We start from the raw sequence: 17,664 nt of genomic DNA on the forward strand, positions 1-17,664 counted from the left end.
AAGTCTTCAAAATTACATCTAACTTAGACTAACCCCAAATCATATGTAATGATTTATTAACACTTCATAGCCAAACCCAAAACATCATACCTCCGTATGTGCATGCGTGTGTGTGGACGTGCCTGCGTGCATATGCGTGCGTGTGTCCCTGTATGTGCGTGACTGTGTGTGTAAATGTGCATTTAAATGTGTGTGTGTGTGTGTGTGTGTGTGTGTGTGTGTGTGTGTGTGTGTGTGTGATATGACTCCACAGGATTCTGAAGGCTCAGGCATGGGTGGGGGCAGTGGCATTGTGCCTACTTTCCCCAGAGGGCCTCCTGTAAGTGCATTTGCAGTAGCTGAACCTTTTCCTTTATGAGGGCAGCTTGCCATTGGCATGTTGTGTTTGATAAACGCTGCTTCAGGTCCCTTCTCTTCTCTCCTGCAGGGACTTCCTGGTCTGCCTGGCCCCCCAGGGCCACAGGTCAGAATTATTTGTTTAGAATACTTTTTTTAATGTTCATTTCGGCATAAAAACATGCAAATGCAACATCATTGCACATTTTCCAAAACTATCTTATGACTGGATAAAAATAAACAAAAGAAGGACTTGGATGCACTGGCAGTACATACAGTACTTACAGACATGAACTTACAGTACTTACATTTGTGAATAGATATATCATACAAGCACTTAATATACTGGCCCATATGTTTATCTCTGATTCAGGGCAAGGATGGGAAGAATGGTACTTCAGTAAAGGTCTGTACCCATGTTGTATACTTATATATTTAAATACATGTTATATAATATTTTTATAATGTGTGAAGCAGTATTATAATTATTACAAATTTTATTTGATTTGAAATATATAATATGTTCATCAGATTTAAACTAAAATTCCAATGTTCGGCTGGGGGAGATATTCTTTGGATTGTTTCCACTCTCCATTAGTCTTGTTTGCTCTGCAGGATAATCCTCCCATTTTAATGGGAGATTCTTTTTCCATACATGGCAGTAAACGGGCATATTGTGGTAGTCTATCAGTGTACACCTGATGGATGGACTAAGACAATATGTTGATGGTGTGATTTCTTCAGCTTTGGCAAACCCCACTTGAGATTGTGTCTCCTTCTTACTCAGACATACATTGTGCTCATGTTTGATGGTGTTTGATAAATGAGGCCCACTGTTTCCTGTTCCTGGTTGCCAGAGGAAGTCTGCTGTTCCCACCCATTTGCTTCCCATTAGGACCTAATTTACAATCCCCAACAGCACATCTGCTGGGGTCGGAGCATCACACCACATGCATTCAACTCAACTTTAGACTCATTGCGGTGCAGTGTGTATCTGTGTCCAAAGTTTGGTATTCCCAAGTTCAATAAAGCATTCTTAATGTTCATAAGAGTTCTTAATCTTAACATCGTAACATCGTGGTGACATACGTCATTTAAGATTCAGTTTTAACTTCTACCACAGTCTATCAGTAATAAAATATCCGAGTGCTAAAAAGATTCTATGCTCATATCTGCTTAAAAAATATAACAATTTGTCTTTAATTATAAACAAAATTGCAGAATCAGACTTCACACTGATGGTACACAATGCCCTATTCTACTTTTGATCAGAATTCTTTGCTAATCAGCATAGTTGCACTATGTAGTTTCCACAATTTAAGAAGGATATCATAGTTATTTCTCACCATAATTCTTTTTCACCTAAAACTGGATATCTAAAGTGAAAAGAACTGGAAATCTAAAGTGCTCTCTTCAAATAGACATTTCTTCACCTCTCCTCTAGGGGGAGCCTGGCGCCAAGGGACCTGATGGGTTACCTGGACTACCTGGACTTCCTGGAAGACATGTAAGCAGCAGACTGTCTGTATTTGACATTGCCTACTACATACTACTCACATACTAAAAATGTATTTTCCAGTATGCAAAAGACACCTAGTGATACTATTCTGGCCAAATGTTCCATTACGTGACCAGAGATCTCTCTAGGGTGTGCTACATCCTGTAATACAGCAGTGGTTGAAAATCTTTCACTGGTGTGCAGAACCTTCAAATATTCTCGTGATCTTGAAGTATGTTTTGTATGTATTGCATATTATTGCATATTGGATACTATACTGCATACTACTACAGGGACCAGTATGCAGTATACAGCATATACTCAGCATATGCATTCTGGAAACGTTTTCCCCCATACCTTTGACTTAAACCGATACTGCTGTTTCATCTGCTTTCCACAGCTGATTTATTGTACTGGTTGAAATTTTTGCTTTGTTCTTTCCACAGGGAGAGAAAGGAGAGAAAGGTGATATGGGGCAAAAGGTGTGTAGCCCAACACACTTACACAAACACTTGTTTTACAGTTCATTGCACTCAAAACATGTAAAGCTAAGTGTGTGTGTATCTCTGTATCTGTGTGTGTGTCTGCAGGGAGAGAGAGGTCTAGATGGACTTAGTCTTCCTGGTCCACCAGGGCCACCTGGACCACCAGGGGCCATCATTACCCTCCATGATGTGGGTTCATTCAATTAAACTTACTTCTCCATCTAAATGGAGGGCCCCAATGTGGTATCTGAATTGGAATTTGAGTCAAAATTAAATTATAGAGTTGTGTTTTCTACCTTGCAGTTAATGCTGAATGATACAGAGGGCCTCTTCAACTTCTCAGGGACCTTTCAGCCTCAAGGACCAGTTGTAAGTAGTCTTATCTTAGAAGTGCTTTATTAAAAATGAAGTACAATAATGTGGTAGTAATCACATAATACCGTATTACAGATTTATTTCAGTTCTGTTGCCTGCAGTGTTCGAATGTCGAAATATTGCATACCATGTTAGCATCTCTTCAAAGCTTTGGCCTCATTTCTAGTACAATTTGTTTCCTTGTTTAATCCCTTCCAATTTGGAAATGATTGTTGCAACCAGCCACAGGCTCCATCCAGCACTCTATAAGCTTTTGAGGACAACACTGAACAATTACATAACTAAAGCCGACAGAATTTGAAAACGTGTGACAATGATGCGTAAAGTTTTATTCTTCTTCTTAATGAGCACGCTACATTACCCAATCAGAACTCTCATGCATGAACACAGCCAGACAGAGAAGAGCGTTAGAGAACAGTGTTAAAAGTAATTGGTCGGTCTCATTTTCAACCTCAAGTGTCAGATTTAGTTGTCAGAACTTCAGCTTCTAATGTTGCTGTGTATATGAGACACGCTCAGTGGGCAGGTTTAAAGTTTTAGGGTTCAGATACAAAGCCTGATAACTAAATGCCGGTAAATGCCACCTGGTGTTAGAGATATTCAAACCTACATGGCTGGAACAAACAGTTCCTGTGGTTTTTGTTTTGAATCTTTTGCCCAAGTATTTATTTTAAATAATATCTGTGGTTGAATGAGAGAATGCATATTAGGATAAGCAACTGCCATTATCTATGCATTTGTGGTAAATGAACTGCCTAAAATCATGTAGAATATTCTGTGTTGTGTATGATTCTTGTAATTCAAATGGGAATTATCAAACAGGTCATTATTATTACATACAAGATAATTCTTAGTTACTCATTCACATATAATTTGTCTGTACATAATTTTATTTTTGCATGTGCTTCTCATTACAAGCAAACCTTATGTGTTCACGCTTTTCTCCTTGGAGAACATTATGGTGTTTTCTTTATCGTCTGGTGTTCATTGTTAGCTATTGAATTGTAAACTTTATTGCTTACTGATGGACAACTTTGTGTACAATATGATTTCATGCTTTCTCTTTTTTCTCCTTTTAGGGGCCAAAGGGTGACCCTGGGACCCCAGGAGTTCACGGTCCCCCAGGGTTAAAGGTGAGGAGCAAGAGGGACTTCAAAAGAATGTAGAGAGAGAACGGGACAGTGAATCACATAGTAGCCACTCTGTAGCTGACATCTTTGCAAAATCAAAACATTCAAATCTGGTTACACTGAACTGTTTCTGACATCTTCCACTAGTATTCTGTGCATGTGTCATAATTTTATTCTTTTGAGAGCACATGATGCTGGTCTATACCTGGTAGATTCCAATCAGTGATGAGCACTGAGAAGAACCAAGGTTAAAGAGAACTACCATATAGAGTTGCCGATGACTACAAAGCATTGATGTGTTAAAGCTTAATGAATACCAGACAGGCCCTGTGTACACACAGAGACATACACCATACACTAGCAAACTCAGTCCAGACCTACTCACATACGACAATGAGATTGTTATCCAATGCTAACCTCTTTTAAATGTGCCTTGGGTGCTTTTTACCAGCATATGGTTTTTATTAACCTGTAGGAGAGAGAGAGAGAGAGAGAGAGAGAGAGAGAGAGAGAGAGAGAGAGTATGCAAGCATATGCATGTCCTTATGTGTTTATGCAAGTTGACGGATTGCAACAGCCTACTATATAACTTGTTAACTTGTCTGCATATGTTTACATGCAACATATATGAGACTTGGCATTCTTTAGAAGCGTTTGTATGTGTAATCATGCATGTGCTTGTTTTCACATGTATTTCACTCAACCATTCATTGAATTTCTGTGTGTGTGTGTGTGTGTGTGTGTGTGTGTGTGTAGGGTCAGAAAGGAGAGCCAGGGAATACCATTACTATGGATGGAACACCATTGTCAGAAATGCTTGGGCCACAGGGACCAAAAGGAATTAAGGTGACACCTTTGTTCAAAACTTTGATTTGCCAGATGAAGTCACTCACATCAGATTCAGTCATTATCTTGCTCCAAAATGGCAGCGCTAGTTAAGTGGTATGAAATTTTGATGAGGGGACTTCAAATGAACTTACCCATCACAGTTAATGGCTGATCTAAGGACAGTTTAGTGCACAGCTGTCCTGACATCCATTTTGCTGGAAGAGACTGGGACCTTACAGAGTGCACTGATGACAGCAGGTGGAGAAGTTAGAAATCTGCATTTCACTGTAATTTAACAAAAGGGACACTCAAACATGTTAACCTTTTTATTTAATTGACATAATGCATGGACATGCTTCTGTAATTCTGTAGTTCCGTAAACCTAGAATATTATAGCTGTAATATTTCCAGTGTATAATGGTTTTGTATAGAACTTATTGTAAATATATGTACTGATTTGCTGTAGATTGTGTTGTGTGTGCAGTCATTCTCTGATAACATCAATGTGTTTTGTCTTCCCAGAACCAACAGTGGGAAGACCAGTAAACATATCAAAATGTAGTCCAAACCCACATAACCCCCATTGCACATTTCATTTATGTACTCCTCTATTCTCTGTTTAGGGTGATTCTGGTATACCTGGACCTCCTGGTGTTATGGTGAGTGCAGACACTCAAATAACACTATTTACATTTATATTTATATTATGCAATATAGTATATTTATGCGTTTATATTTGTCTGATAGGCATTGTTATAGTAGCCGTTTGTGTCTCTGCTGTTACATTCGTGAGACTCCAGTTGGAAATAGTTGAGGTTTTCCATGATTTTATTATATGGATACAGCTGTTTTCATTCACAGTGTTTTGGAACATGCTAGCCTGTGCTGGAGAAGTTAGTGTGGAGCGGTCAGCCTGTGCTTGTCACATGGTTTTCTCTCACTGCTGGGCTCTGTTTGCCTGTGCACCTGTTACACAGGGTGCTGATCAGAGCACTGCCAAGCCTCATTCTCACACTTGTGTTTCTGTGTCTGGCTGTATCTACCAGGGCCCTCTCGGACCAGTGGGACCTAAAGGGGAATTTGGGCTTCCTGGTCGCCCAGTAAGTTCCTTGGCATTGCAAACTCAGCCTGCTTCAGGGGCCGGTCCGTGCAGTTTGTGGATGTTCCGCGTCCAACCCTGATTAAAAGTTATGTCTGGAGTCAGTGATGTTTCCACCGTAAGATGTAAATCCACTCTGTGTTTTACTGTAGGGTCGTCCTGGATTGAATGGGCTGAAAGGACAAAAGGGAGATTCAGATGGATTACCAGTGGGTACCACACACACACACACACACACACACACACACACCATTGACATATCTGAGGTACTCTTTAAGTGTGACAGGTTTACTATAGTGGTGACAGTGTGACAAGGTTTATGTCCAACTGTGTTTGGTTTTTACAATGTATCCCATCACTTTTCTTCTGCCCTGTAGACGACATGCAGTTCTGAAAGTTGTTGCATGCTGGAAAAATGGAGCAGCTTGTGCAGTCTTCTTTTGTTTTCATAATGACTCATGATGATGCCAGTCAACACATTTATCTTCTTTTAATGAAATACTTGTTTCCAAACAGCCACATGGGAAAATAACTTCAAAAACAGCCCGTCATCATGTGAGACTAGAAAACAGCCTGTAAACATAACTGTTTTTGATGGCTTTAAACAAGCTGGTTATAGCACATGTCTATATGTCAATAATTAGTGGATAAAAGGGCATCTCCAAAACACACACCAAGGTTTGTCCTAGTGTGACGTATTGTTTGAAGAGCTTTTTGTTTTGTTTTCATCCCTAAAGCCATTCAGTGTAAGACTAGGACTCTATGGTGTTTAGGTTGGACATGAACACTGAGGTTACATTTTTTTTCCACGGTTATGTTTACATAAATGATTTTATGCGCTATACATAACTTGCTGGGATCATTTCACCAAACATCATATTTTACAAATGTGGAAATTGGCCTGGTAATCATAAATAGCTCAAAACATGTATTTCCAAGCAAAAATACATATTATTTTGTCACTTTAACTAAGCAACAACATATATATATATATACTGTAAGCATGATCTACATCTCAGGGGGTCCAGGATCATAAATCTTGTGTAATACTGCAGTGCAGAGACGAGCAAATGAAATGCAATATGAATCCATCTCCTGCCATTGCATCTAAATCCCTCTCTATTCCTCCCTTTGGCTGCAAAAGGGCCCACCTGGTCCTCCTGGTCCCCCTGGACGTCCAGGAATCTTCAGCTGTCCTAAAGGAGTACGTATGGGCCCTCCTACACCCCTGCTCTCTTCGCTTTCTCTAACCAATGCAAATGTGTCTCTTTGACACTCAGTGTTCAATTTGCCATTGCGTTTTATAGACAGTGTTCCCGGTTCCAGCCCGGCCCAACTGCAAAAAGCCCGTAAGTGTATGTGAGTGTGGGCCCCTGTGTTGAGACAGCACTGGCACTCTTCTTCAGTGATGCTCTAACTCACCGCCTGTGCCATATGGTTTCAGCCGTGAGGGACCTTTGCCAAAAATATGGTGCAACATGATGACTGAGACTACAAAATGAAAGTTGTTAATAACTTCTTAATAGGGATCATTTTTTTCTCCATGATTGCTCATTTTGGCAGAGGTTCCGTATTTTTGGATGCAAGTATGGCACCCCCTTGGTTTTCATCCATGTCATCATTATTCCAGTATTTACTGCCACCGCATGCCGTTTTGCAATTGACAGTAGTTGTAGATAATTCATAGTCTGTCTGTGTATTTCAAAATGTCAATATGATTTAGAATGAAACTTTTACATTGCCTTATGTATATTGTATGAGACGTGTGTAAAACCTCAAATGGCTATCAGGTTTAACTGATAGGATATTTAGGGCATTTCTAAAGTCTGAATCTGAGTCCGTTGCTGTGAGTCCTGGAGAACTGTAGCACCAGATTCCTCTGCTTGAACACAGTTGAAATGTTGAATTCAAGCAGGTGTGGTCGAGTCAGGAAGCCCATACACTCCAGTACAGTCACTCCTCTTGACTAAGAGCATGACACCCTAGCTACAAGTTTCAGACCCAGGACAAATCTTAGTTTGTGACACAATTATGTCACTGATATAGTATGAATATGTCTATTCATAGACCATAACCCTAAGTGCATCAGTGATGGACTTGTTTTTAGATTGTTGCATGTCAGATAGACATCATATCAGTTCCTCTTTGTCATTCTTATTTTATGAAAGTTCATTATCTATGAAAACAAATGCATCAGGAAAGCCTGAATGTCCTTGTGTATGACAGAACATTGACAAAGATGCCAGCTGCAAGTTGATGCTCATGACTCTCCTAAAAAGCTTATTTTTTTTGTTTATATGTTTATATTCATTCAGTCAATTTGCAAAATAAGATGACAGATTACATATGAACTTTAATATTTGTAAAAAAAAAAAAATAGCAGATCTTTGCCAAACAGCAGATCTCTGTAACTTCTTGTCTCAGTGTCTTTTTGTCTTGTTTTCTCTGCATGACTGGTTACTGCTAAAGAACTAACAATGTTGCTGCAATTACTGTGATGAGAAGCACAAGTGCACATAACACAAGTGTTTTATACTTCATAAGAACACATCTGTGATTTCTCTTTTTCTGCTCGGGGTACTAAACATTCTGGCTGTTCAGTGCATGATTTCTGTCCCAGATGGCTTCACTCTAAAATTGTTCTGTTTGGATTAACACCACTTTGTTTACTACTGTTCAAACACAGCCATGAATCCTGACACTCATCTCTGTTTTTCATCCTTTTTGGTTTGTGCAGATCAAAGGAGACTTGACTGCAGGTGAGTTTTAAAGGCCTGCTGATTTACTGGCCCTTTGATTAAGGGTCTGCTAAGTTTGTCTTGTCTTTATGAAGCCTTTTTCAAATCCAAACGACAGATAAGGAGTTTTACACATAAAAAATACCAACTGCCATTAATATTTTCTGTTTGATTTTTAATTTATTTTTTTTACAGCAATAGCTCTTTCTCATGGAGCAAGCAGACAACTTGTAGTATAAGTCAAAATGATAAGATTTCACAGATGCTTCAAATATTTGTATATTAAGGATTTACAGCGTGTTTCTTTTGATCTCTTTTGTTGCTTGCCCCAATTTTCACCTAAAGAGGGAGCTAACTGTTGGTCATCTGGGACCAAAGGGGAGAAGGGTGAAAGGGGTCTCCCAGGGCCACCGGGACCCACAAGTATGCAACTGTTTACCTCCTTCAACCACAAACTACATATTCAGGGTTGCATGGGATTAGATGAATAGTGCTGTTTCTCCTTCGTGTAGTGGGTTAAGCCTTTTTTAGTGGTCTGGTTTCTTTTCAGTGGTGTATAACTGTGCCACCTTTTCAACTGCTAAACTGTGCTTATGAACTTTTTTTCATTGCAGTGACTATACTGGGAAAAGGCACCATGGTAAGTTCAAGCCATCTGATTACCGTATTTCCTTTGATGGAAATCATCAGACCGTGACTGAGCGAAATTGCTTTGGAAGTTTAAACCTGCATAACACGCTTTTGTTTTGTCTTCATTTGTCCAGGGCAACACTTGTTGTGTTGGCTTGCCTTGCATGTGCATGTGTTAGTGTATTTTTCAGTGTGTTTACATTCTTGTGTGCTTGTTTCAGTGGGACAAAGGTGACCACGGAGAGAAGGGAGAGAAAGGGGAAGCCGGGATGCCTGGGTCACCTGGCTTACCTGGAAGATCTGGGTTGGTGGTGAGTGATCAAACACACATACTCACACACGGCACCATCTCTTGTAAATCTGGTAAACATAAATTCATTGTGATGAAGCTGACCTCTTAGTACCAGATTTAGTTTATTGTCTCTTCCTTTTATTCGCTTGCTATCTCCCTTTCTTATCTCTCTGATCTCTCTCAGCTTCATTCCTGATTTTGTCTTTTCTTGCTCTTAAATTTTTCTCTCCCTTTGTCTATGCCTCCCACTCTCAATCATATTTGCTCCTATCTCTATTTCTTCACCCACCCAATCTCTCTCCACTCCAAGGTCGTTTGATCTGCCTTTATGACTTGGGAACGCTATGTCTGATATGCCTTTGTGAAAATTAATTGCCATGATGGCAAACTGCCTACAAATTTTGGTGCTGTGGTGCTTGTGTAATTAGATTGGATGGACCAGTGACCTTTTGTTTGAGGATGAAAGAGTACACAGAATCAAACCAAAATATTTGGTGGAAAGAACATTGCACACAGTGGTAGGGATTTGCCTGGACAGTGTCCCTTTGTCTACACATACAAATTAAAGTGGGACTTTTTGTAACAAGTAAAAACAACATTTCTGTTGTTCAGGGCTTTCTGATGGAAGTAACATTCTGGTTCTATGGTGTGGTGTTGGTGATTAATAATAAATGACCTGATTATCATTTGATCTGCCACAATAAATCATCTGCTCATAATGTTCATGGTTTATGTCTGAAGGGACCTAAAGGAGAAGCCATCACTGGGCCCCCTGGCCGCCCTGGACCACAGGGACCACCTGGTGTTCCTGGTATTGGGAGAGCCGGTGCCACAGGTCCCCCAGGGCGTCCTGGACCACCTGGACCACCTGGCTACAGTTCTGGTAAGAACATGTGACATTTCCAGCTAAGCTTTGCTTCTGATCAGTTTTCTCAGGTGCTATTTTTGAAGATACACTATATTGCCAAAAGTATTCGCTCACCCATCCAAGTGTATAAAATTGAGCACCTAGGCATGCAGAAAGAATGGGTTGCTCTTTGGAGCTCAGTGAATTCCAATTTGGAACGGTGATAGGATGCCACCTGAGCAACAAACCAGTCATGAAATTTTGTCACTCCTAAATATTCCACAGTCAACTGTCAGCTGCATTATAAGAAAATGGAAGTGTTTGGAAACAACAGCAACTCAGCCATGAAATGGTAAGCGACGTAAACTGACGTAAACCACGTAAACAGAGAGGGGTCAGTGGATGCTGAAGCTCAAAATGCAAAAAGGTCACCAACTTTCTGCAGTGTCAATCACTACAGACATCCAAACTTCATGTGGCCTTCAGATTAGCTCAAGAACAGTGCGCAGGGAGCTTCATAGTATGGGTTTCCATGGTCGAGCCATACATCACCAAGTGCAATGCAAAGTGTCAGATGCAGTGGTGTAAAGCACACCACCACTGGACTCTAGAGCAGTGGAGGCATGTTCTCTGGAGTGACGAATCTCCATTTGGCAATCTGATGGACGAGTCTGGGTTTGGCAGTTGCCAGGAGAACGGTACTTGTCTGACTGCATTGTGCCAAGTGTAAAATGTGGTGGATTATTGTGTGAAGTTGTTTTTCATGAGCTGGGCTTGGCCCCTTAGTTCCAGTGAAAGGAACTGTGAATGCTTTGGTATACCAAGACATTTTGGACAATTCCAGCTTTGTGGGAAAAGTTTGGAGCTTCCTCTTTCAACATGACTGTGCACCAGTGCACAAAGCAAGGTCCATAAAAACATGGATGGCAGTCTGGTGAGGATGAACTTGAATGGCCTGCACAGAGTCCTGACATCAAACTGATAGAACACCTTTGGGATGAATTAGAGCGGAGACTGAGAGCCACGTCTTCTCGTCCAACGTCAGTATGTGACCTCACAAATGTACTTCTGGAAGAATGGTCAGAAATCCTCATAAACACACTCCTAAACCTTCCCAGAATAGCTGAAGCTGTTCTAGCTGCAATGGGTGGACCAATGTCATATTAAGCCCTATGGATTAGGAATGGGATGTCACTCATATGTGAGTCAAGGAAGGTGAGTGAATACTTTTGGCAATATAGTGTATGTTAAGATATTTCTTTTGGAGTCATCTTTCAGACATAGACCAAAACTATCAGGGTTCATAGTTTGGATTATAAAATTGTACAGCCCTCAAGAGTTCCATAGCCGGGCCCCGGGAGACCAGATTCACAACACACGGGTGTCAGGAAAGAGTTCCAGAGTTCAATAAATATACATGTAGTTAAATACAGAATGAAGAAGATGTGTCTTAACTAGTGCTGTCAATTCCAGGTGCCGCGATTAAAAGTCCTCACCAGGATTTTGCTCAGGCTTCCTGGATTCTGTTGATTCCACTAATTTTACCTGGATTGCTAATTAGAAAATCCTGGTGAGGACTTTTAATCGCGGCACCTGGAATTGACAGCACTAGTCTTAACACAATTGGGTAAGAATAATAAAAGATATGTATGATTGGTGTTCTCCTTTTCAGGAGAGGAGGTACAGTAGACTGGATCTAGTGGAAGTGGAAGAATACAGGGTGAGACAGACAGAGAGAGAGACAGGCAGACAGAGAGAGATGGACAGAGAGACAGAGAGGTTCTAACTGAGGAGCAGACACACAGATAAGGGAGTGAACTGAATGTCAGAGTGTTCTGACTGAGGGTCACAGACAGTAAATAACAAATTCCCTTACAGTGTATATATCATAACAAAGAGAAAAAAGGAAAAACTTATCCTCAATTGTACAGTTAAACTTGTGACAAATTTAAGACTCTTGTTATGCTACACTGCAACAGGACACGCTATCATTTTAATAGTTTTCTCATAATGATGATTTGGAAGAAAATAATTTGTCTTTTCAGGTGCTGGGTTCCCTGGTCTGCCTGGGCCCCGGGGCCCTCCAGGTTCCCCAGGACAAGCTGCTGCTGTCATGGTGAGAAACACTTGACAGACAATCCACCCAGACAATCAATACAGACAAGCAACCCTGCCACACCAATATCATTAGTTTCTATAGCATATCAATCAATCAATCAATCAAAGTTTATTTGTATAGCGCTTTTCACAACACATGTTGTCACAAAGCGCTTTACAGGATTTAAAAGGTTAGCATAGTGGCCAGTGTCTCCTTTCCAAAACACATTGTAACACGTGGTACATGGTACAGCAAATATTACACTTAATACTCATTTAAGAGGATCTTAATGCTATGATGCATTTGGGAAAGAGGGTGCTAATCTTTCATAGCACACACAGATCACTGAGTGATGGCACACACAGATCACTGACTTTGAAATGTTTCTCAAAATAATGTGAAAGAACATTGTGTCTGAGTAGTATAGTGATACCCTGAAATGACCACATTGGTGGTAACCCAGGTAATCGTTGTGATAATGATGGTGTTGCAGGTGAGGAAATACTCAAGTCTTCAAGCACTAAGGCAGGAATCGTATGTGGATGACGAGGGAACATTGTCTTTAGTCAGAGATACGGGTAAACTCTACCTCAAAGTGGTAGGAGGATGGAGAGAGATTCAGGTAATGATATTTTTAATCTTTACACCTGCTACTTTGTACCTTTTAGGTCAAAATGTGTTAGTAGCTCCGAATGATGTCTTAGTTCTTTGAATGCTTCATAAAAATATATAATCTTCTAAAATAGATTCCAAGTGGAAATTTCACCAGTGTGAACTAATTAAAGTCTAGTAATTAGCCCAAGGTTTTTAGAGCTCAGACAGAAACCAAGAGGTGTTCTCTTGTGGCCTTTCCCCCTAGCTCGGAGGGCTGATCGAGACGCAGCCTTCTCCTGTCCTCTCACAAGATGATGTAAGTTCTGCCAGACTGGCTTTCATCAAATGCAGCACTTCCTCGTGAACAGAAGAGGGAAAACACAGGATGACATTCTTAATTATTCATCGTGTAGTGTAAAGCAGATGTGTGATATGTACTCATCAGTACATTTGATGGGGGAAGAGAGGTGTGGAAGTGTATGTACCACACTTTCCATGTTAGATGTATAGCTGTATAAAAGCCTGTCTGAACCCCTACAGGCTGATCCTTTAATACTGACGTCTCGACTCAGCAGTACTCCTCAAATCCACACAGGAAGTGCGGTAAGACTGCTTCTGTGTGTGTGTGTGTGTGTGTGTGTGTGTGTGTGTGTGTGTGTGTGTGTGTGTGTGTGTGTGTGTGTGTGTGTGTGTGTGTTTGTGTGTCTGTGTAGCACTCACATTTTTATGTGTGCATATTCTGATGTTGCTTTTACGTTGATAAATGCTTGTATGTTTACAGAACCGGATGTAGTGTTCCCAGTGTACCAACACAGTGTACCTTTCTCAGGCTGTTCTGTTCTTCTTCAAGGACAGAAAGTGCATGCTATTTAACATTTGTCATGCTTCTGTGTAAAGCCTTGTAGGAGAAAACCATTGGCCTGGGTCTAGCTTGTGTTCTTGTGGCTTCTTTAAGATCCCATTTTAGACTATAAATGATGGTGCTGTCCATCCAGCACTGTCGGAGGGCATCCCAGCCACTGGAGGTTTATGTTTGTGGTTAGTTCCAGGGCAGATCCACACAGAAACAGAGGCTCCCCAAAGCAGTAGCTCAGTAGAGAGCAGGAAAGTAGGCCAGAAGACCCTTGCTAGGGTTAAAAGGGTTTAACTGTTTGTCTTAGAACAATGGAAGAAGGAAAGAAGCTCCTTGCCAGTCTGTATTTGTGTTTTACCTGAATAAACTCCTGTGGGTATTTTTTTTTAGATTGTATTGGCTTGAGATGAATAAGATCCAGAAATGGAAAGATTTGGCATATCGTTTATCCTTCCTTCCTTTGGTCTTAAAATGAAAAATAAGGCTTGGCTCTTTGAGAATAAACCCACATTTGACAGGACATGTCTAAATGAGGCTTAAGGCTCTTCCCTTCATCTTTGTGCTGCTTGACCTCCCTGTGACAGCTCAGACTGGTGGCCCTAAATACACCACTGACGGGAGACCTGGGCTCCATCCACACGGTGAACAAGCAGTGCCGTCTGCAGGCACAGGCCATGGGCATACGAGACGAGTACAGGGCCTTCCTGTCCCACCACCTGCAGGACCTGATCGACCTGGTGCAGCCGCCCTACCGCTCCTCCCTACCCATCGTTAACCTCAGGGTGAGCCGTGCAGCTTCCACACCTGCTTGACCTCCACACCTGAATATGTACAGCAGCCCTGTGGTAGCTGTGGCATTAGGTCTATATCATTGTCTTACAATTCATCAGTGGTTATTACTCTCCATTATATCCAGTTGGACTTGTTATCTCAGTCAAGTTGAACTTTTTTGGCATATTGGAGAAAGATACTAAAAAAGATCATGAAATAGTTTACACGTAACTCTTTTAATAACAGCTTTAAAGCTCTACTTTGAAACTGCCTCAAGGAAAGGGCAGATTTTACTGCTGCAGCAACAATGTGCTTCCTTACAAAAATCTCTCTGCTCTTTGTCAGAACATAAATATCGTAAATGGTGCAGCATTTTATAAACTAAAAAGCATTCGTTTATAAACCATCTTTAACCTGATAAGTTACGTCTTCTCCAGTTTGAACTGAGGATCTTCTATTTCCTGTTCAATATTTCATTACGGAGCACGGAGGATGTGGTGTGTTTCAGTGATTGATGTCACCTCTTCTTTTGCAGGGCGAGGTTCTTTTTAAGAACTGGGAGAGCATCTTCTCCAGCCACGTCCTCCCACCTGGAATCCCCTTGTACTCTTTTGATGGACGGGACGTGATGAGTGACCCCTTCTGGTCAGTTGACTAACAACCCTGATGGCAATTAGCGCATCAATATTTATAATATTTAGTACTTAGACATTCACTATAGATAGCTTTCTGAGCCCAGCAAACAGCTGGGTATTGATGGGACAACCACTTAAAGGTATACAGAGGGTAGCACGCTTTTACCCACTGCTACTTCTGGAATCCAGGCATGCTGATTGCCCCCATGTTTATAAAAAAAAACCCCAGCAGTGAACATCTAATGCAGTTTCAGCCCATAAATGCAAACAGAGCACTTCCATGAAATCGACGCTTGGAAGAAGCAGGTTTGGCCAGCCACAAACCAGGCGGCAGGGCCTGCACCTAACCCTTTCCACCAGTGTATTTTTACAGCTAGCTTTTCCCTGTCTTTCTCTGTTTATCCCTATTTCTACCTCAGGGTGGTAAATATAGCTACTCGTGTCGTGCACCAGGACAGACTGAGACAGTGGAGCTGCACTTGTGGTTAGCTAGTGGCTTTTTTAAGGTTGTTTGTTAGACTAGGCTTTTCAAGCCATGTGGTAACTCCCTGTTTCAGCGGAGGTATGAATGGACGCAACAGAAGGACTCTGGCGTTCATGAGGTCTGGAGATGTGGTCAACATGTGTCTGAGACGAAGAGCACGGCACTGCTGTTGCAGGTCGTGGATTTGAGCCTACATGTGTGTTTTTACTAGCACAGAATACTTGTGTACCATGTGGTGCTAAACTGTGTTGGATTAACATAGGTGGACGGCAGATATTCTATGGTCCACAATGTAGCCTGTTTCTTCACAGTTTTTTTTTTTACCTTGCAATAGCCTGCCAGCATTACCAGTGCCTCTGTTGTCATATGAAAATGTCAGTGAACGACTTTTCCTTTGAGTTTTAATTGGGTTCATATTAAGTAATGATGAAAAAAATGTTATTAGAAGTGGGTTCCTTTTATAACAGCTCTCCAGAGTAGATCCAGCTGGGTTGTGTGGTCATAGTTTTGTGCAACATTTGCACTGTGTGTTTTGGAGTGATAACCCGTCCGTGGGACTGAGACACTGAACTTGATCAGTGTTTAATGAGTTGAAAACTTTGTCCACCAGAGGGCAATAATAACTATGTTGTTATATCAGATTGCACACTTTGAATTGAAATTCATTATAAATGAAGTTTAATTTCTAGACCACACGATTGTAACTTTTATGTTGAGTTTAAAAAAAAGCTCATAAACTGGTAATAAATCAGAGACACTTTTGTGTATTTTGTAAATATTTATGTATTTGTTTAACCTGCCTTGTTTACAATCAGCCTCACCAGCTGCAGGTTTGTTGTTCAAAGCAGTTCTCCCGCACTGACACTTCCTCTTGCCTAATGCTGCTTTCTGCTTTTTCACCCTGACCAGATTTTAGTGCACCTGGACATGAATTTTGCCTGGTCATTATAGCACTCATATATTTGCGTGTGTCTCTGTGCATACTCACACACGCCCTCTCTCAACAGGCCCCAGAAGGCTATATGGCACGGCTCCTCAGAGAAAGGCAGTCGCCTGGATGCTAAGAACTGTGAGTCATGGAGAGCGGGCGACATGGCCATCACGGGACAGGCCTCCTTCTTATACAGCGGCCTGCTGGGACAGCAGACACGCAGCTGCTCCAATGAGTTCATAGTGCTCTGTATCGAGACCAACCCTGACCGCAACACTGTGGAGGAAATCAGGCGGGCACAATACCGCCACAGACGCTGGCACTACAGATACTAACATTTGCTTCACTGCCATCAGAATGTTAACATTCCGGAAGGTGTATATATACGTAAGCTGGTGGCGAGTATATCACATGGGGTCCGTCGTCCAGACGCCAGTGAACCGTCCGTGAGAGCTGGAGTATGCAGTTCTCATGTCAGGTTTGGAGCAAACGGACATTTGGTAGCAAAGCCATTGCTCTCTAACTGTTATGCAGCATGATACATCCTAGCAGAGGGCCTCCACCCTCCCTCCCCCCAAAGAGTCATTTTGATGCACTGTATTTTCATTTCACAGTTCCAATTCACCAAATCCACAGATGTCCTTCTTGTACATTTTCATCTTTTCATTGAGCAACAAAAGATGTGTCAGTATTTAATTTAATTTCAGTGTTTTATTTATACCTTGACCGCACATAATCTTAATATGTCAAAAAACTGAGGATCAGTATGTAATTTATAGTTCTGTTGGTTGATATGAACTCTGCTCCTGTTTCTTGCTTATTTTATGAAAGACAAGATTTTGTACAGCATCTCTATTGATAAAATTATATTCCACTTTTGTAGTTGATGAAAACGTGACTGCATTTTTTCCCCCAGAGAGCAAACAATTAATCTGTTTCTATGTTCAGATTTTAGGCCAAAAAACTTGAGCAGTGTTTAGAGATAAGGAGTATTTTTATTTTAACTGGTGCTTACTGAATAAAATCTTTTTCAAATACTA

The 17,664-nt window shown here is 41.1% G+C and overlaps 1 protein-coding gene across 2 annotated transcripts in view; it reads left to right on the forward strand.

Moving 5' to 3' along the window:
* The window catches only part of col15a1a (collagen, type XV, alpha 1a), a 67,721-nt gene extending 50,057 nt beyond the window's left edge, over positions 1–17,664 (forward strand). For both annotated transcript variants that reach the window (XM_076971343.1, XM_076971344.1), the window contains 26 exons: positions 254–319; positions 428–463; positions 710–742; positions 1,781–1,843; positions 2,281–2,316; positions 2,425–2,508; positions 2,623–2,688; positions 3,774–3,827; positions 4,581–4,670; positions 5,276–5,311; positions 5,699–5,752; positions 5,904–5,960; positions 6,896–6,955; positions 7,059–7,100; positions 8,489–8,510; positions 8,835–8,912; positions 9,104–9,129; positions 9,341–9,430; positions 10,153–10,294; positions 12,304–12,374; positions 12,850–12,978; positions 13,216–13,266; positions 13,491–13,553; positions 14,388–14,585; positions 15,110–15,219; positions 16,701–17,664. In XM_076971343.1, coding sequence (XP_076827458.1) covers positions 254–319; positions 428–463; positions 710–742; positions 1,781–1,843; positions 2,281–2,316; positions 2,425–2,508; positions 2,623–2,688; positions 3,774–3,827; positions 4,581–4,670; positions 5,276–5,311; positions 5,699–5,752; positions 5,904–5,960; positions 6,896–6,955; positions 7,059–7,100; positions 8,489–8,510; positions 8,835–8,912; positions 9,104–9,129; positions 9,341–9,430; positions 10,153–10,294; positions 12,304–12,374; positions 12,850–12,978; positions 13,216–13,266; positions 13,491–13,553; positions 14,388–14,585; positions 15,110–15,219; positions 16,701–16,959 — 2,016 coding nt within the window. In that variant the 3' untranslated portion in view covers positions 16,960–17,664. The remainder of the gene's footprint in view (positions 1–253; positions 320–427; positions 464–709; positions 743–1,780; positions 1,844–2,280; positions 2,317–2,424; positions 2,509–2,622; positions 2,689–3,773; positions 3,828–4,580; positions 4,671–5,275; positions 5,312–5,698; positions 5,753–5,903; positions 5,961–6,895; positions 6,956–7,058; positions 7,101–8,488; positions 8,511–8,834; positions 8,913–9,103; positions 9,130–9,340; positions 9,431–10,152; positions 10,295–12,303; positions 12,375–12,849; positions 12,979–13,215; positions 13,267–13,490; positions 13,554–14,387; positions 14,586–15,109; positions 15,220–16,700) is intronic.

The sequence above is a fragment of the Brachyhypopomus gauderio genome, chromosome 13 (assembly GCF_052324685.1).
Source record: "Brachyhypopomus gauderio isolate BG-103 chromosome 13, BGAUD_0.2, whole genome shotgun sequence".
Lineage (NCBI taxonomy): Eukaryota > Metazoa > Chordata > Actinopteri > Gymnotiformes > Hypopomidae > Brachyhypopomus > Brachyhypopomus gauderio.